Here is a 20107-nt window from a genome sequence, read left to right as displayed (position 1 = left end):
TAACTTTTCTTACAGGCCTCCGATTTCAAAGTGGCATACTTTTAAATTATTGTGTTTATATTCTCTAAAAATCTGTGTTTTCAGTTTGGTTTGTATTATTCGTCATTTTAATGAAAAATGGCTGCGCAGAAAAGTCACCTAAAGCCAGCACCTCTAAGCCCATAACTTTTCTTACAGGCATCCGATTTCAAAGTGGCATACTTCTAAATTATTGTGGTTATATTCTCTAAAAATCTGTGTTTTCAGCTTGGTTTGTATTTTTTTGTCGATTTTTCGTAATTTTAATAATGTTACCCCTTTCCAAATTTTCAAAAATGGCTTTGCAGAAAAGTCACCTAAAACCTGCACTTCTAAGCCCATAACTTTTATGACAGACATCCGATTTCAAAGTTGCATACTTCTAAATGATTGTAGTTTAATTCTCGAAAAATCTGTGTTTCAGATTGGTTTGAAATTTGGGGTCGATTTTTCGTAATTTTAATGATGTGGCCCCTTTCCAAATTTTCGTAAAATGGCTTCGCAGAAAAGCCACCTGAATCCAGCACCTCTAAGCCCATAACTTTTCTTACAGGCATCCGATTTCAAAGTGGCATACTTCTAAATTTTTGTGTTTATATTCCCTAAAAAACTCGTGTTTTCAGCTTGGTTTGTATTTTTGGGTCGATTTTTCGTAATTTTAATGATTTACCCCTTTCCAAATTTTCGAAAATGGCTTTGCAGAAAAGTCACCTAGAACCAGCACCTCTAAGCCCATAACTTTTCTTTCAGGCATCCGATTTCAAAGTGGCATACTTCTAAATTATTATGTTTATATTCTCTAAAAATCTGTGTTTTCAGCTTGGTTTGTATTTTTGGGTCGATTTTTCGTAATTTTAATGATGTTACCCCTTTCCAAATTTTCGAAAATTGGCTTCCCAGAAAAGTCACCTAAAACCAGCACCTCTAAGCCCATAACTTTTCTTTCAGGCATCCGATTTCAAAGTGGCATACTTCTAAATTATTGTGTTTATATTCTCTAAAAATCTGTGTTTTCAGCTTGGTTTGTATTTTTGGGTAGATTTTTCGTAATTTTAATGATGTTGCTGCCCCTTTTCCAAATTTTCGAAAAATGGCTTCCCAGAAAAGTCACCTAAAACCAGCACCTCTAAGCCCATAACTTTTCTTACAGGCCTCCGATTTCAATGTGGCATACTTCTAAATTATTGTGTTTATATTCTCTAAAAATCTGTGTTTTCAGCTTGGTTTGTATTATTCGTCATTTTAATGAAAAATGGCTGCGCAGAAAAGTCACCTAAAGCCAGCACCTCTAAGCCCATAACTTTTCTTACAGACATCTGATTTCAAATTGGCATACTTCTAAATGATTGTATTTTAATTCTCTAAAAATCTGTGTTTTCAGCTTGGTTTGTATTTTGGGGTCGATTTTTCGTACTTTTAATGATGTTGCGCCTTTCCAAATGAAAATAGCTTTGCAGAAAAGTCACCTAAAACCTGCACTTCTAAGCCCATAACTATTCTTACACGATCCTGCAAAATCCATCGGACGGATCGTTTTGAAATTATGCACAGTTTTTCTCAACTAAATTCCTCAGGTAACGTTCTCGAGTTTTTTTTTTTGTTTAAATATATTATTTTTAGAGCAACAAATATCCCGACGTTTTAGGCGAAAATCGGTGTTTTTGACTTTCAAGTGCTTTAAAAAATCGAAAAAAAATTAAAAGAATAAAAACTCGACAGCGTTACCTGAGGAATCTTGTTCTTTAACTAATGCAATTGGATTTTTTTATTTCGGATGATTCTGTGACCGGTTATCGTGTACACCGCAAAACATCTTTTTTTCGAGGCGCCGCCGGAGATTGCCTGTATCTCAGTGAATTTTTAAAATTTTTGGAAGAAAAAAAATCACACATATTGTTTAAATGTTGCCCATTCACATGCTGAGAACAAAATTGAGCTGAGACTATCCGTATCGGCAATAAATTTTTTTTAAAAATGTCACATTTTTCACCAAATTAACTAAACCCCTCCTTAAAAACATTAAAATTCAAGCAGTAAATCCTAGAAGTGGCGCGAAATATCTTCAGTCTCAATCAAGCAGTGCGCAATATTTTAGTATATTTTTTTTTTGGATTTTTCTTGTTTGACTCCACGGTTACACTGCACACGTGTTCTGTCAAAACAAAAAATATGGTAAGAAATGTGAATCTTGATTAAATCCTTTTTAATATTAGAATCAATTTGCAGCGCAAAAAGCAAGCTGATGAAATACCCGGGTTTCCATCGCTAGACAACGATGGCGTTTCCGGCGGTAAGGGGGACGACATACTCAGAACTAAGCCCAAGTCTAAGAAGAGCGGAGGCTTCCAGTCGATGGGTCTGGGGTTCGATTTGATAAAAGGCATAACTAAGCGCGGTTACAAGGTACCGACTCCCATCCAGCGGAAGACGATTCCCCTGATCCTGGAGGGACGCGATGTAGTGGCTATGGCCAAGACGGGCTCCGGCAAGACGGCCTGCTTCTTGATTCCGCTTTTTGAAAAGCTGCAGCGGCGGGAGCCCACAAAAGGAGCCCGCGCCCTGATCTTATCGCCCACGCGTGAGCTGGCTGTGCAAACGTACAAGTTTGTTAAGGAGCTTGGGCGCTTTATGGAGCTTAAGACAATTTTGGTGTTAGGTGGTGACTCCATGGACTCGCAGTTCTCGGCTATACACACATGCCCCGACGTCATTGTCGCCACGCCGGGCCGTTTCCTCCATTTGTGCGTAGAAATGGATTTGAAGCTAAATTCTATAGGTAATCTTATCATTTAAGGACATATAAAACAAAAAACATGGACTAAAGTTGTTGATTCCACAGAGTATGTCGTGTTTGATGAAGCTGATCGACTGTTCGAGATGGGCTTTGGCGAGCAGTTGAACGAAACACTGCACAGATTGCCGTCCTCCCGGCAGATGGTGATGTTTTCGGCCACGCTGCCAAAGCTGTTGGTGGACTTTGCCCGTGCCGGATTAAACGACCCTGTTCTTATTCGCTTGGACGTCGAGTCAAAGCTCCCAGACGCGCTGGCTCTGAAGTTTCTTTACTGCCGGCCGGACGACCGCTACACAGCTCTCGTCGTTCTGCTGAAATACGTAATTCCTGTGGTGTCGCAGACCGTGGTGTTTGCTGGCACGCAGCATCATGTGGAACTGATTTCATACATTCTCACTGAGGCTGGAATTTCCAACACCTCGGTTTACTCCAGCTTAGATCCGGCTGCTCGCAAAATAAACACAGCCAAGTTTGTGAACAAAAAGGTTTCGGTGCTAATTGTTACGGACGTGGCGGCGCGCGGAATCGACATACCCAGCTTAGACTTTGTGGTGAACCTGCATTTTCCGGGTAAACCAAAGTTGTTTGTACACCGTGTCGGACGTTGTGCTCGAGCTGGGCGCACCGGTACCGCATACTCGATTTTTTCTACCGACGACACAGCCCACCTTCTGGATCTTCACTTATTCTTAAACAGGCCTTTCAATATCAATGACAGCTCGGCAATGGGAACCATTCCGCAAGATTTACTTGAGGAAGAGCACCTCACAGTGACTGATATCAAGAAGAGCCACCACATTGTAAGTTTAATCTTCATTTTCGTGGCGATTTCTATTGATTTGTATAATTTAAACCAATGCAGGCCGGAGTATTGCGCACCAGCGAAAACGCTTACAAGAAATACTTGAGTTCGCGACCAGTGGCATCAACGGATGCCAATGCACGTGTGAAGAAAATTAAGTTCTACGCGCTCAAGCCTTTGGAGGATTTCTTTACAGCTGCGCCCGTTCTCTCCCAGGCTGCTGAAGTTAGCGGACAATCGGAAGAGTCCCAGGCAAAGGTGGCTGCAGCAGAGCGCAAGTTGCAGAGCGAAAAGCACGATATACTGGTCAAAATGCGCAGTTTCCGACCAGGTGGTGTAAGTCTTTCTTAGATTTTATGACAGCAAATTATTTCCAATCGAGTTTATCCTTTTAGACCGTTTTTGAACTTAACACCACGCAAAAGTCTACCCAATTTATCGTAATGAAAGAGAAACGTTCCCAACACGCGGAAGTAATTCAAAAGTTTAGGCAGCAGCGCGCAGACGAGGACATCGACGAGGCTAAAAAAGAGGCAGAGACCCAAAGGACAAGTTCAGCAAGAATCCCAACCGCCGACGAGGAAGCTATCAGCAGTACATTCAATAAAGTCGTTGCACCCAAAAGGCTTCAAAACATGGACGCTCTGTACAAGGATAAGCCAAAGAAAAAGAAGCGCAAGATAAACAGCAAGGACGACGAGCATTATGTGCCTTACCAGTCGGCCGACAAGCACACGGAGGATGGTCTGGCTATCAACACTTTCGAACGACAGGCGCAGAATGCTGAGTTTTCTGTGTCGGATCGCAACTCATCCCAGGAGGTTAAACACAAGCCTGGGCTCAAGAAGTGGGACCGCATTAAGAAGAAAATGGTATCAGTGCAGGATCCTCGAGCCAACAAGATTCGTACTGAGTCCGGTGCATGGATTCCCGCTTCCTTCAAAACGGGTCGTTACACCGAATGGAAGGAGAAGTCCAAGATCGAGGACCAGCTGCAGCGTGAAAACGCAGGCACCGATGACGACAATGCTAAGCCTCTGAGCCATGCCCAACGATATCCAGTCAGCCGACATGCTCGGCACAACGTGAAGCTTGAACTGAAAAAGCGTCTCAGCGGCAACGACAAGGAGATGCGACGCCCTGAGCAGATTGTGAAGTCCCGGATGCGCCTGGAATTCATCAAGAAGCGCAACGAAGACAATGCGGAGCGAAAGAACGAGAACCGCAAACGCAGCATGCGAAAAGGGCAGCGTCCGAAAGCCCAATCAACTGGTGGGTCCAGGAAAAGAAAATAGGAGTTTGAACAAAGGTTAGTGAATTAGGATAAGCTAAGGCTATTTGACTCCTTATGCCATTACATTCTTGGGCAAAACGTGGCAATCCAAAAAAGTCGTCTGAATCCGGGTAGTGTACATTGCAGTGATTTTTTATTTCCAAGTGTCGATTCGATCCCCTGTCTATCAAGAAAAGCCATTAGCGTAGTCGCTTCCGTTCAATTTAAATGACTTAGTCAACATATAGGCTTGGTGGGCTTGTCCTTTAAATTTATAAAGTGTTTGAAATAGACTCACACAACAGTCAAACGCAGGTAATGTATGTTTGGAAGCCGTTGAACACGCACGTGTCCTAATAGAAGCGTTAGACAACATTTTAGGTCAGAAGTAAAGCTTGTATAATTCGGGTGACCAGGGTAAATAGCGAACTCTAGTGAAATTAAATAGCCATATGTAGCATCCCCTGCCGCCATCTGCCGACTGGCCCATTTTGGAAATAGGTCTTGGCAAAGTAAGCCTGACCCTGACCATGTGCTTGCCGTGGGACGTGTCAGGGGTGTGTTTACCACGTGTAGTCTATTAGGCGAAGGTACTCTCGGGCTCTGCTTCAGGCGCGCCCACGTCCGATGACAGACACATCCACTGCGTACTTCAAGCAAATACTGCACGACGGGAACCGACCCTTGTTCAGCTGCCTGCTCACACCCAAAAATAAAAACAACTGCCTTTGTTAATCCATCTTCTTTAATTTGGAAAAGATCCCTAATCTGTTGTGTGTGGCTAAGCACCACCGTGAAGGCAGCGCATTGTTGCTATTGCCCGCAGATATTTACGTAATTGGGTGTTATTAGAATTTACTGCCAAACAAATCTACTGGTCTACTGCTTTAATCACCAAAGCGGAGGAGAAAATACGCTAGATGCCATAGACAAACCCACTTTTTTTGCTTACTTTATGCCTACTGTCGGTACTGATTTCTTTCTTTCTCATTGACAGAGGCTTTCGGCTGTTCCGCCCTTTGATGCGAGTGTGCTGATTAACTGTGTTCCCCGTATGAGACACTCAAAATATATGTTCATCAGAAGCTGCATCGCATCAGTGGGACTCGATTGTCTTTGGATTTCGAAAAGTGTTTTTATAAAAATACATGATGAAATGTGTGAAGTGCGACATCTTTGAAATAAGGATCGGGGTGGCGATGTTTAATTGCCGACGAGTGTGGGATAGAGACACCATAAGGGAATAAGGTATGCCATAAACAAATTTTGAATACGAAATTGGAACAGCATTTAAATTCGGGAAACCTCCCCTCTCGATAAAATGGATTGTTCCAAAAATACTTTGACGCGCATATGGTATCCATCTACGACCGTGGGATTCCCTCTGGACAAGTTTTCAATCTGGCGCAGGTCTGCAGTGCATTCCGCTGCGGCCTTTTGAGCTGCAAAGCGAACCGAATGTGGTGCACGCCACATATGCTTGTGGAGAAACTCCCATGCGCCTAATTGCTTTTGCCACTTCGTTTTCGCAGTTCGAGGGGTGCCCAAAATAGACTTGGTTTTTATTCCCGCCCATGTTTCTTGAGATGGTTCCAAGTACTTGTTAAGGGTCCCGGGTCGGCCCACAGAATCAGATTCTAGGAATGCGCTGTAAAGTCTGGGCTATGACGTAGTCGCTAGACTGCACTTGGCCCGAAGTTTAAAAGTCTGAGAGTAAGGCGGATCAATAGCTTATTGTGAGGTATTCTACTAAAGTTTTCCCCATTGGTCTTCCCCCAGAAAAAAGCGATTTTTCAACTCAAAGGGACATTTCTTTTCCGCTTTGCAGCCACTTGAAACGAGCTGCTGGTGCCGGCTTTCGCTCTTGACCTGTCATAGATCCGGGGGCATAGATGCAATGACGCACATGTTTACAAATTGAAATCATTTCTTCGCCGTGAAACCGCTTGGAATGTGTGAAATGTTCCCTGATCAACCTTGTGTATACAAACATATTCTGTGTTCGTTTATACATTATTACTCTGAGTATTCCATTGGAAACATTTCCATGATACACTACTTTATTATAGCGTTTAATGTATTTGGTCGTAATTTTTTCGAAGTATGTAAGTCTACGTCATGAATGGAGTTTCTAATGACATCACTCCAAATTAAAACTTCAAGTTTACTGATTGTGTGTGAGGTGCAGGTAGCCCAATTTTTCGTTGATCGGTTAAATTTTCTATACTGCTTTGTAAGCCGCGAGCAATTCATCTGCATCTAGACAACTATACTATACATTTAATTAGGTCTGACAATTAAAATAAAAATAGTACCAGCAAAGAACATAAGCTATTGAAATCCAAAAATTAATTTTAAAAATATAAGATTTGAGCAATATCCCCTGACGATATGTGAGGAATCCTAAAAAAAAGGGGGGAAATATAGAAAATCCATTAAGAATAACCCAAAGTTTTTCCCCTGATTTGCTATCATAACAATTTGTTTTCGTGTGTACCAATATTATAAATGTGAAAATTGCATACACAAATTACTTAATTAATTGAAAATGTACTCAAATCTGAATTAAAAATATCTAAAGACCTCTTAAAAATCTTGCCGATAACTAAATGGCCGAGAATAATAATAACTATGACTAAATTTCTGCTACCTTTGTTTTACAAATGTACTCAAACGAGGATGGAAGTCATTTTTCAAATACTTGTCATACAAGTAACCGGAGATTAAAAAGATTATTTAAAGATCGGAATGGTAGTAGTTAGGGCATTAATACGAATTTAAGGATCCGCCTGCATCCCGAGCAAGTGCGCTGCTGTGTTTAGGGATGAGATTGGGGAACAATCCCAGCGTTGTGCGTCCACATGTCTATCTGTGCGGACGATGAAATCTAAGGACAGGCAATCCAAGTCAATCAAATAAATGGGGCGCTGGGGGAAAACGGTCCCTCTGCGGCGGTATGCAGCACAATTTACATCGACGGACTCGCTTTGCAGCGACCAATTTAGAGATTGTTGAACTCACGCTATGCCCGAAGGGTCTAATCTACGCCTCGAGATCTCAATCTTTGGGCATGTGTGCCGCTAAAGAGCTGGTCATGCTGTCGTGTTTGCTTGTGCTGCCTAATTTAGGCTGCTCAGACAATTGCACAATTTACTGAAGAATGCGTCTAAGCGTCACTTAAAAACGCATTATTCAATTTATGCTGTCCTCCAGATGCAAACGAAAGCGGAGCGTCATAGAGTCTTCGCTGGGAGACTCCACCAATTTCTTTCTAAGAGCTGCTCAAGTCAATAAAATATTTTATTTATATATATACTTATTCATAGAATAGAAAACTGCCGATTTTAAATATATTTAATGAAGTTTCGGGAGTTACCAATTAAACCATTAGAAGACAATAAATTTAATTAGGGGTGACAATAAATAAAAATAGTACCGGCAAAGAACATAAGATATTAAAATCAAAAAATTAATTCTAAAAATGTAAACTTGTGAATTAAAAGGAAATTGCTATAAATATATATTTTGAATATATCCGCAATTTATTTAAATAAAAAACGTCGTTGAGCAGTGTGACCGCAGAGAGCCTCAATGCCGAACTCGTTAAGACGATGAATCGTAAAATTTTTGTTATATTTTTCGCAGTCGGACGGGGTCACACTCTTTTACGCGGTCACACTGGCATTCGAAAAAAAAACCCGATTGCGTTGGCCGTGAGGACGCCTGAACGTCGCGTAATTTGTTTTCGTAGTGGAATACCAAGAAAGCAGGAGTGGAAAAAACCGAATTTTTTAATTTTGCGTTCTTGCTTGCATCCAAAGTCCGAAAACACATTCTAGTGGAGCAGGCTCCTGTTCCTTTAAATTTATATTGTATACACACGGCAAGGGCGCGTCTCTTTTTGTTCCTTCGTGTGTGTGTATGTGTGTGTCTGACGTCGCCTTGTCTGTGTCTCGCCCCTCGGCCAAATAAAAGCGAGCGGAGAGTCCGCCCGCTAGTTAAAGTCGATGTACAGCTTATTTATATGTAAGAGACACCCGAGATCGGGAAGGAAACAAGCAGTATGGTGCTAAAATATTGAAACAAGTGTCGTCGAATTGTGATTTCTCGTCGAGTGAATTTTCGCACGCACACACAGCCAGTGTTGCTCTCAAACACATACGCGTACGCATACAAGCGGAGACCGAAACGAGATTTTGCAAGTCGCGTCTATGTGTAGTGGTGGCTGTAGTGTTGGTGCTTGTGCAACTACAAAATTCAATTGTTTATTGCTGGGCATAACTGGGACCCTGTACCCCACCCCCTTTACCCCACCACCAAACAAAAACGCAAAGCAAACCGAGAGTGTGCAGGCCCAGCAAGTAAGCTGCATTAGGTACCGTATTCACCTGCCACAGCGTCGGCAATAATAATAGGAATTTCTACTAGCCGCTGTTTGTGATTTCCAACTCGAAGAGCCACAAGTGAAAGTGGCAGACTCTACTTATCTTTGCTAGTTGCCATCGAGTCTTCGATACCCAGTGGATTACATCGCTTCTCCGCCCCTCAGACTGGACAAAAAGATACTGTGAGTATTTCTTCTCTGGACTACATGAAACTTAATACTACTCTTCGCGCAAGATTAGGCATTAATCACCATTATTATCTCGTCCTTGTTGTTTTGTTTTCTGTGCTCCCAGCCACGGGCTTCCTTCCGCCCCCCAAAGACTCTTTCTAATCTGACTCGGTGCGCAACTTGATGCAACTATTGCACAGAAGAATGCGAAGGCATTGCCAATAAAGTCACGGCAGACACGGAAGTCTGACATTTAGACAAGGAGGCCGACTGCCTACGATTAAATTTTGTTCTTTGGGTGTATCTTTAGCGCAACTAAGCTGATTTCAATCCAAGTAAGTCGAGCACTCGTATGTGCTTGAGTCGTTGAACCCTCCGCAGAACCGCGGGCAAATGCCAGTGCGTCGCCACGCAGAGACCCAGTGCGAATGCCAAAGTATAAACAAGTTCGGGAAACAAGAGTGTACCGCTCCCATAAGCTACTCTTAACTTCGATTCGAATCTCTCCAAATGGCGTTCGTTTTCGTTTCGCACCGGCATTGGGAAGGAGATTTTCAGATACCTTAGATATCTTCTCGCCCAGATCGAACATTTTATGAAGCGATTGTTGTAACCGGTAACGAGTACAAGGGGAAGAGGCAAGCGGAGCAGGCAGCGGGACTGGGCAGTTAAAGTGTAATTACTCTTTCGAGTGTCGATAGCTGTGACATAAGCGCTGCAACCACCGCTATCAGTCTACCTGCCGCAAGCCCACTGCCGCTGCAGGTTGTGTCGGCAGACACTTGCCAAATAGTTGAGTTAGTTAACCACGGAAAGCATCTGAAACGGGAATTCGATTCGGAGCAGAAGGCAACGAGTTTGGATAGGTTTCCGATCACTAATCGAGGCAAACACTGTGTGGCTTCAGGCTCGTCAGCGCAAACCGAAGCTGAAAACTAGTTGAGGTTGAAGCGTGGCTATTTTGGTTTCTCCGCTTGCTTTCGGGGCTGTTTTGTTTGTGTAGCAAGCGGAAATAAAAATTGATAAATAATTTATTGACAAACAGAAAGTGTCTTGTTGGGGAGATACAGCCTCCGAATAGGCAGACTTCTCACTATCAATTTAGCTTGGTGCAGTTTATTATGTTATTTAAGTTTATCCGGATTGATTTTTAAGTATTGGCTGATCATTGTTTTAGTTGAAAGGTGACGCAATATATACGAAAACAAGGTGAATTTATTTGTTTTTGTGAAAATATATATTTAACAGCCCAAACCAGCTGGGTAAAAAAACCCCTAACGAATTTTTTGTTCACAAGAGAGCATTTGGCATTTGAATGAGGCGCAGTAACAACAGGAAGTACTTGCCCGTCTTTCAGCGATTTGTTTCTTCCCCAAGCGAAATGAAAAAAAGACCAAGGCGGTGCAAGAAGTGAAAGCGGTTGCAGAGTTATTGTTTGCATATTCCCATTTACAGAAGCCCACGCGACAGAGTTTTGATTACGAGAGAATAATAATGTACAAGGTCCAATCTACCTAAACCAGCTGGCTGACGCCTCCACTTTGGGGCTGCTCACATTACCAGCTAATTACTGTCACTGGGTCAGTCAACCACCGGAAAGGGAAACAGAAAAATGTAATGGGAAAAGAAGAAAAGTTGTTGAGCAGTCACAGGTTCAGAATGTGTGTTTTGGCGGAGCTACAGGTGAACGAACGGAACAACTTCCAGCTGGTCCGATCCATGAGGGCAATAGCCCCACTCCTTACTATCGTTTTCGGCGTCGTGGCGATGGACGTTGGTCGTAGAGGGGCCGTCGCACTGCAGCTCGTCCCTTCTGGCCATGCTGACTACGGCGCAGCAATCGGCGACGCCGAGTTTTCCTTCGCCTGCGAGCCACGCGGTTCAAGATGCGCTGAGGAAACGGGAGGAATGTAAGCTGATGTAATGGTCTGGTTAACTGTCTTACTTCTGGTTCGAACAACCTCTTCTTGGCGTCGCTCAGTGCGTTCCATTGGACGAGGCCCTCCTGGAGTAAGCGGCGCAGATCGTAGCTGGGAAAGACTTTTCGCTTTAAATAGCGGAGGAAGTTGAGGTAGGGCAGCGGCACCACTTGGCCAGGATCGTCCACAACCCCGGAGGCCCGGATCAGTTTCGCTCTGGGGCGCGCCATAGTGCGTGCACCAGGAACGCTTGGATTAACTGAAGACTCGGCTTCTTAACCCAATCGCACAGTAATATCCAAACCAGAAACCCAAGATGTACTGTCATGACCGATGTGGGGAGTGCTGCCTAGTTGAGGGAGTTGAGTGGTAAACTCAAGGTTGCTTTAACCGAATTCCAATTTCCTGACGCAGTGCCTTATAAAAAGTAGCTGCGATCTACAAACAGAAGTCAACCGCCCAAATTACCCATCTCATCGCAAAGATCTCGGTGGTAGCCCACACAAAAACAAAAACCGCTGCCCCTATATAGGCACATTATCTGCTCACGACGCCCACAAATTCATCACGACTTGTGCATTTAAAGTCCGAAGCGCGACTGCTCCCATTCCCTCTGTTTTTATACCCTTGCAGAGGGTATTATAATTTTGGTCAAAAGTGTGCAACGCAGTGAAAGAGACATCTCCGACCCTATAAAGTATATATATTCTTGATCAGGATCACCTCCTGAGTTGATATAGCCATGTCCGTCTGTCCGTCTGTCCGTCTGTCTGTCCGTCTGTCTGTTTCTACGCGAACTAGTCTCTCAGTTTTAAAGATATCGAATTCAAACTTTGCACACACCCTTCGCAGTATATAAGTCGGAACGGCCGGGATCGGCCGACTATATCCTATAGCTGTCATATAACTGATTAATCGGAAATGCCATAACTCTGCTGTTTGTTAAGTTAGGAAGTTGGGACTTTCTATGTGTTTTATATTTGGCCAATCAATACGACGTACCAAATTTCATAAGGATCGGCCGACTATATCCTATAGCTGCTATATAACTGATTGATCGGAAATGCCATAACTTTGGTGTTTGTTAAGTTAGGAAGTTGGGATTTTCTATGGGTTTTATTTTTGGCCAATCAATCCGACCTACCAAATTTCATAAGGATCGGCCGACCAATCCTACAGCTGCCATAAAACTGAACGATTGGAAATGCCATAACTTTGGTGTTTTTAAAGTTGGGATTTTTTATGAGTATTAAGAATGCATCATATGAATAATTTTGGAGAATATAATTTGCAGAATATTCTGCAAGGGTATTTCAACTTCGGCTCCGCCCGAAGTTAGCTTTCCTTTCTTGTTGTTTCTGTGTCTGTCGCCCTCGCCAACAGCGATCATTTGTTCATGCCCAACTGAATGGGATCTGCTTTTGAGAACCACTGATAAGGTACTTTGTGCATCCGTCCGATTGAAGTCCGTGCAGGGTGTGCACGCATTCTGAGACACAAATAAGATTTATTTTTAGGCGTTGAAATGGGGCACAATTGTGTGGGCAAGGGCAGGATAGTCGGAAGTTGATTATTTCTGCCTAGAAACTCCTTTTCGTGGATAAACCTCTTCCCTAGAGCTTTTTTTTTATTTATCGCTTCATTTAATTACAGTCTTGGCTCAGAATTTGGGAAGTTAAAGCTTTCCTCACAGACACAATTAAGGAGAGGTTGTTGGTGGTCACGCACCTCTCCCAATCAAGGCACAAGCGTGCAATCAATTTCGCTAGACGCAGAACTTTTGTCGATTGTAAACGTTGTAAAGGGTTATCAGCTTTAATTACTTTAAATTTTCAACTGGTGAAATGAAAAGAGAAGTATCTCCGCAAGGGATAGATGTGGAATCGAGTGGAACGATGCAGAGGGCGCTGGGAGCCCCGCTTTTTCTCCGCCCCCTTACTCACCCAATCGTTGTGTAACCCAACTTTCCCCAGCCGAAGATGAGAGAGACCCATTAGGCTTTCCCTCCGCACTCCGGGCTACTGCCACCTCTGTAATGCAACGGAAACTTAATGTTGTGTGACAATGCCGCTCATAATGGATTCCACTACTCGACTGAGAAATATTTTTTAAGCAAGCTTAATTCGAAGTTTGGGCAAAGGCAAGTGGATTTGCTCAATTATATATTTTATTAACTGATTTAGGAGACTTCTGAACCAAAGTACACAACGAAGTGACCGTGCTCGTTGTCGGTTTGTGAGTACTCCTGCACTGGCCCGAGAAGTGAAAGCTTGATAAGAGCATTCTTTTAGGTAATAAAAACAGGGATAAAAAACTAGTGCCTCTGAAGATTAGATTGTTGTTTGTAAATTGATGAATACTATCACTGTAGGATTGTCCGACCTTCAGTGATATATTTCGGGGCGTCAGCGTATTAATGCCACTTGTTTGCCTTAGGCGACCAATCCAGATATTTTTGACAGTGTCGGGGGAGTTAAAGCATTCAATCGAGCTCAACGTGTTTTTTTTGCGTGACCGGTCTCAGTTTTGTTCAACGCACCATTAATCGTATTTTATTTTTTAAAAGTCATTCAACTAGGTACATGTGAGCTTGTGTACTGTCTTCCTTGTCGTACTGGGTTGACCTTGATAGCGGCGATCAAACAAGCTGGCCAGTCGCTTATATCTCTCAGATGGAGTCGTTTTGAGCAGCAGCAAAAGTATCTGCCTCTAACTACGAATATATATGCGTCTATCTGCGATGTGTCTTGAGCAGTTTGCGGTTTATTAACCGCACAGAGACGGAATGTGAAACTCTGGATTCGTTGTTGCAACCGAGCGTAATATTTGTAACGGCTGCTGCGGCCTCTACTGCGGTTGGGTTCCCAGTGACGATTTCTGTATTTGCAGAGAGTTGGATCGATGGATAAGAAGGGATAGAGGAAGCCCTCTATTATAGTGGCTAAACATTCGAAACCTGCTTCTCTACATACTGAGACAAAACTGGATGAACAACTTTTTGGCTTTCTTTCGCAAAGCCACTCACTCCAGCTGCACTTGATGATCGAGTCGCGTGCCTCTTGCCAATGGCTGATACATGGTTGTTAAATGAGGACCACAAACTCACCGTCTACCTCGACGATTTGTATGTCCAGATTGCGAATATTGTGCGAATTGCACGGCTGCCAATTTTCATATTTGGAACGGTAACGGCCAAACGACCTTCGCCATGAGAAAGTCTTAAAAACTGTGCAGCTACAGTTATTCAACACCTATTACAAGTGGCGCTTAAGTATTTTTTGCATATTTGGCGATCGTGCCGTTTGCCCGACTCTAATGGGCTTCTTAGCCTAAATTTCATATCTATAGCCTTGAAAGCGGAACAGTCGAACTCGCCCTGCGCCTGCGCTTGTAAGTTCGTCTAGGGGTCTCTTTCGGTTTTAAACAAGCCTGCAATCGAACAAATGCTTCGTGGATAATTATCTCATGTGACATTTGTAGATTGGATAGACCGTGCAGCTTGATGCGGAAAAAAATATCGGAAAAACATTCTGCCTCTCAGCTAAATTATGCTGAGAGTACGACCTGCTGCAGAAATTGCAAGTTATCAAATTGAATTAATAACGCTCCAACACTACAGTTAGCATAAAAATGTCTTTTGTTGCACCAAAGTTCGTTGACAGATATCCGCGTGCTCTTTGCGTTGTTAACCAAACTCGGCGTAGATTGCAAAGCTGCCAAAACGCTGGAGCCACCACAGCTGTGTGCTGGGGAGCTGATTTGAGTTGCTTGCGCAAGCTGCAGCTGCTGAGCGCAGTAACCAAACGGCTAAAAAACAGTTATCTTCTTTGTCAGCTTTCATCTTGTGAGACGTTTCTCGGCTTCAAGCCATTGATGACGCGTCCACTTGATGCATTATTTTTTTAGGGAAATGAGTCGGAATGTTCTCTCTGCTCCATTGGCCCGTTTTACCCAGAAGAAGTTATATGAACTTTGTTTGTAGAAGGTGGTCCAAAATAATATCCCGGCAAGGCGGCGGCTTTTATTTTTTTTTTTAAACCGGTTTTCTACAAGTGTGACAATAACTTCCAGCCAAACTAGAGCTCTTCAGGGAACCCAATGAGGAAAATAATTTCGAATTATTCAGATTTAATTAAGCCGCTACCATTGAAAAGTGGCTGCTTGGCGGCTTGCTTTTCTCCGTACACAATTCCTGCATTCACTGGAAGACTCGTTTGTCTCCGTCGTGTAAAAGAGATGCGAGCTCTGATTGATTGCCAGACATCATTGACGGAGTGTATGTCTGGTTTGGCACCTGGGCGTGTCCTTCACCAGAGATAGCGTTGCCCAGCCGGATAAATTTACAAGGAGGGAACCTGGTGTTCTTTTAAATAAATGCTACCTGTAAATACGGGACGATGAAAACGTCGAGCAAAATTAATATCAAAAGGATTTATTCAGATATATAAAAACCAAATAACTTTTTAGCTTTTTATATAGTTTTTCTTAGTTTTTTGTTATTGATATTTTTGACTTGTATGTAACACAAGTCACTTCAAATGGCAAGTAATAAAATGGTTTTCACTGCTGTCAGCTTCAAAAGAGCACATTCCGAGATTGTTTTCTTTTGTGACTGCCTCGCGCTTGCGATAAAACTGCTCATTAATGTCCCAACGCTGTCAGGCGGGCGTGAATCCAAAGGTGCCAGCTGGAATGCTCAGGTCGCATGAATGCTCGAACAGCATTTTGGCCTCATCGTGGCAGTACGGCGGAACGTGGCCGACCGACGAAGGCCTGAACAATTGTGGAATTTTGCATTGGGACCGCAAAAAGTCAAAGCAACTTTAAAACCAGTTTCCAGCTGAAAATGTTTGCTTTTTGGCTTCGGATTGCTATCGAACTAGATTTTTCTCAGATAAGATCGCGAGAAGTAACTAAATAACTGTTCTCCATGTTTTAGTTACAAACAAGAGAGAACGCTATAGTCGAGTGCCTCGACTATTAGATACCCGTTACTCAGCTAAACAACTTAATATAAATATGCCTTCTTGTAATAAATTGACTAGAAATATTAAACATACATACTTATATTGGCTAAACACATACATTCTTTAATAGTATTATGTATATTAAAGTCTAAATGTTTGCACATAGCGAATAGCTTTTTATACCCTTGCAGAGGGTATTATAATTTCAGTCAAAAGTTTGCAACGCAGTGAAGGAGACATTTCCGACCCTATAAAGTATATATATTCTTGATCAGCATCACCAGGAGAGTCGATCTAGCCATGTCCGTCTGTCCGTCTGTCCGTCCGTCTGTCCGTCTGTCCGTCCGTTTCTACGCAAACTAGTCCCTCAGTTTTAAAGCTATCTGCTCGAAACTTTCCCAAAAGTTGTCTTTCTATTGCAGGTAGTATATAAGTCGGAACGAGCCGGATCGGGCGACTATATCATATAGCTGCCATATAACTGAACGATCGGAAAAGCCATAACTTTGGTGTTTTTAAAGATAAGAAGTTGGGATTTTCTATGGGTTTTATTTTTGGCCAATCAATCCGACATACCGAATTTCATAAGGATCGGCCGACTATTACTTATAGCTGCCATATAACTGATTGATCGGAAGTGCCATAACTTTGGTGTTTGTAAAGTTAAGAAGTTGGGATTTTCTATGGGTTTTATTTTTGGCCAATCAATCCGACATACCAAATTTCATAAGGATCAGCCGACTATATCTTATAGCTATCATATAGCTGCCATATAACTGATTGATCGGAAGTGCCATAACTTTGGTGTTTGTAAAGTTAAGAAGTTGGGATTTTCTATGGGTTTTATTTTTGGCCAATCAATCCGACATACCAAATTTCATAAGGATCAGCCGACTATATCTTATAGCTGCCATATAACTGAACGATTGGAAATGCCATAACTTTGGTGTTTTTAAAGTTAGGAAGTTGGGATTTTTTATAAGTATTAAGAATGCATCATATGAATAATTTTGGAGAATATAATTTACAGAGTATTCTGCAAGGGTATATCAACTTCGGCTCCGCCCGAAGTTAGCTTTCCTTTCTTGTTTGAAAGGAGTTATCTTTGCTGGGCAATTGCAACTGTGTACAATGTAAATACATACATATGTATATGTATAAATACACACATACGCCATTGTTTGACTCAGACCGCCAATTTGGCTTACTTGATTTGATTTGCATAGTTCTTGGGATATAGTTCGGTATTGACAAATGAAAACCATCGCAATTTCCTTTAATAGAAATCCTTATCGAGAATTAACGTTGACTCTGTTGAGCACCTTGGCCAGCTGTTCCAAAGTCATCCGTTAGATGGCGCCATAAAAGGCGGAAATGTAGGCGCTAGCCAGGCTAAAGCGTTTAATGGGTTTTTGGGCGTTAGAGTGGGCGTGGCAAACTTTTATTAGGCCAATCGATACTTATTGACGAAACAAATACATATCAATTAAAATTTTCATAATATCAAAACTGTGGCCACAGCTTGTGGCTTATGGGCGTCAGAGGGGGCGTGGCACCATTTTGAAACAAACTTGCGCTGCGTAGGAACTCCTCAAATCTACATGCAAAATGTCAATCTTCTAGCTTTTATAGTTTCCGAGATCTCAGCGTTCATACGGACAGACAGACGGACAGACAGACGGACATGGCTAGTTCGACTCGGCTAGTGATCCTGAACAAGAATATATATACTTTATAGGGTCGGAAACGCTTCCTTCTACCTGTTACATACTTTTGCACGAATACAATATACCCTTTTACTCTACGAGTAACGGGTATAAAAACTGAAGGGTTTCCACCGCTACGTAAATAATTTCGGGGCTGTTGGCGGCGAAAAAATGGATCGCCATATGGAAATGAGAGTCGGTTTACAAGGACAGCTTATAGGACAGCCCTAAAATCAGTAAAAATCTAAATTTTTGATCATGAAATCCATTTAATAAATGTTTACCCTCGAAGCTGTGAGTAAATTATTTTTAGTGGCGTCCGCATTCTTTACTCTGACTTCTTCGCTCATTTATGCGGCCGAAGTTACATAATTTTCATTGTTACACCACCCAGACATTTTTGTGCCTGCGATCCACTTTGCCCTAGTAGCTATCGTTAAACAAGGAGAACATTACCGTCCATCCAGATAGGAGTGTCGGCCGTTTATGCACGCGTGGCTGCTTTAATGAATGACGCACGAATGGAAAAAGGGGCACGAACATAAGAGCATGCCTACTCCCAAGAGGAATTTTACCAAAACCGTACCCAAAGATTGCGAACAAACAGGCCAGTCGAACTGGTATCTCCCGCCCTAGCCAAACCGCTACACACGCCACGCTATAGTTAATGTTTGCTTTTTTAATTAATAAACTTTTCACTTAAATTAATTGGAGACAGCTATTGGAGCCGTAAAATTTAAAAAGAATTCGAATTATTTTTTACAATGTGTTGCAGTTGAAGTGTTGAACATCTTTAGCTGCTGAGAATGGTCAATCACCTTAATTCGTGTGTCATAGACAATAAAAGTATCTTTGCTTTCTTGTTTAGCACTCCTCCCACGTGAATTACAGTCAACGCCAGCACCAACTGTTGGCTGGTAAGCCCAGTGCACATTGAGTTCAGGTCACAAACTCATGAAATTTAAATGTCTCAATGAAAGCTGAACTTCCGTGGGCGGGATGAGGGAAGCTTTGCGAGGATGAATGCTGGACGATGTGGCTATGATAAGACAACAAAGCCGAGGACCAGCCCAGAACAAAGAATATGTCAGGAGTTTTTGGGACAGCACAACCAAAGTGATGCAAGAAAAATGCCGTGCTGTTTCCACGTTTCATTTGCCACTTTCGAACAGGTCAAAAAGAAAAGTGTAACTGTGTTTAATGTGAATGGTCTAAAAGGGAATGTCTCAGGGTTTGTTTGTGGCACACTGACTAAATGGGTCAAGGCAGTGCACAACTATTACTAGCTAAAGGTCATGCCGCTTTTACCAAATATTATATTCGAGCTTTTTAATCATCATTTATTTTCACTTGCCAATGCCTTAGAATACAGACTGATTGTTATTTATATTTAAATTGATCATGCATTTATTTTTATTTTTTGCTGCTTACGACACCCAAAAATACGTTTGTATTTACATATGTATATGCGTTTGCTTAGTATGTATTTCGAAAAATATAAATTATAACTTGCTGTCGCCGACACGAGTTGGTATTCAGAGAAAGACCATCAAGGATAGGTTACTCTCATTTTGTTTTTATACGCTTAGACGCCAGGCAAAAAACTCTGCAGTGAGTCGAGGAGTATTCTTGTTAAAAGCTACTTTCATGAATTCTGTGCTTTCTAGAACCTACGCATAGTTTAGTCGATATATGCACGTACGGACATTAAAGTTTAAGAAAACGACATGATTGTTGCCTATGCGCGGAGAAGGAATTCGTAAGGCGACGGTTTTCAATTGATAGAAAATTACTAATTGACACCAATTTCTGTTTATCGTTCCAGAGCTACGACAGGCAAGCATCGCCTGCAGCTACTACAATAACAAAAGCCCCGGTGATATGAGGGCCACACGCTCCTCGCCAACGAGCGAAGGCGGCCTGTCTGCGGATAGCTGAGAAGCCGGCACATGACTCACTCGAGTGTCCATAGCCGAGCAATGGAACACGAAAGAAATTCCAAGGTTGTGCCACAAAGAACTGCGTATCTAGCCATTTAAGTCCGCTCAATAACCGAGAGAAACCACAAGTTAA

The 20107-nt window shown here is 42.4% G+C and overlaps 2 protein-coding genes across 3 annotated transcripts; one reads left to right on the top strand and one right to left on the bottom strand.

Moving 5' to 3' along the window:
* The first annotated feature begins 2080 nt into the window (after positions 1-2080).
* On the top strand, positions 2081-19963 carry LOC108042207 (ATP-dependent RNA helicase DDX54). Of its 2 annotated transcripts, none has more exons than XM_017120388.2 (6): positions 2081-2190; positions 2245-2794; positions 2858-3612; positions 3675-3950; positions 4010-4923; positions 19860-19963. In XM_017120388.2, exons 1-5 carry the CDS (start codon positions 2188-2190, stop codon positions 4907-4909), a joined length of 2484 nt encoding a protein of 827 aa, XP_016975877.1. In that variant the 5' UTR covers positions 2081-2187; the 3' UTR covers positions 4910-4923; positions 19860-19963. The 2 variants fall into 2 exon arrangements, with proteins under 2 accessions (XP_016975877.1, XP_016975876.1); XM_017120387.2 differs by lacking the exon at positions 19860-19963 and adding an exon at positions 5885-6052.
* Positions 10847-11846, bottom strand: LOC108042208. The gene is made up of 2 exons (XM_017120390.2): positions 11388-11846; positions 10847-11333 (listed from the first exon to the last, which is right to left on the bottom strand). The coding sequence occupies exons 1-2, from the start codon at positions 11589-11591 to the stop codon at positions 11187-11189; spliced, it is 351 nt and encodes a 116-aa protein (XP_016975879.1). The 5' UTR covers positions 11592-11846; the 3' UTR covers positions 10847-11186.
* Positions 19964-20107: the final 144 nt, after the last annotated feature.

Source organism: Drosophila rhopaloa, unplaced genomic scaffold, assembly GCF_018152115.1.
Source record: "Drosophila rhopaloa isolate 14029-0021.01 unplaced genomic scaffold, ASM1815211v1 contig_159, whole genome shotgun sequence".
NCBI classification, from domain to species: Eukaryota; Metazoa; Arthropoda; class Insecta; order Diptera; family Drosophilidae; genus Drosophila; species Drosophila rhopaloa.
The sequence above is the reverse complement of the archived record's forward strand: the minus strand, read 5'-3'. Positions and strand labels throughout refer to the sequence as shown.

What these genes read in the sequence shown, in the direction of transcription:
- LOC108042207 (XM_017120388.2), top strand. An exon ending in TCAAGAAGAGCCACCACATT is followed by an intron (nt 3,613 to 3,674) that starts GTAAGTTTAATC and finishes AAACCAATGCAG; the next exon opens with GCCGGAGTATTGCGCACCAG. An exon ending in GCAGTTTCCGACCAGGTGGT is followed by an intron (nt 3,951 to 4,009) that starts GTAAGTCTTTCT and finishes TTATCCTTTTAG; the next exon opens with ACCGTTTTTGAACTTAACAC.
- LOC108042208 (XM_017120390.2), bottom strand. Translation starts at nt 11,591, where the DNA reads ATGGCGCGCCCCAGAGCGAAACTGATCCGGGCCTCCGGGGTTGTGGAC. An exon ending in AGAGGTTGTTCGAACCAGAA is followed by an intron (nt 11,334 to 11,387) that starts GTAAGACAGTTA and finishes CCGTTTCCTCAG; the next exon opens with CGCATCTTGAACCGCGTGGC.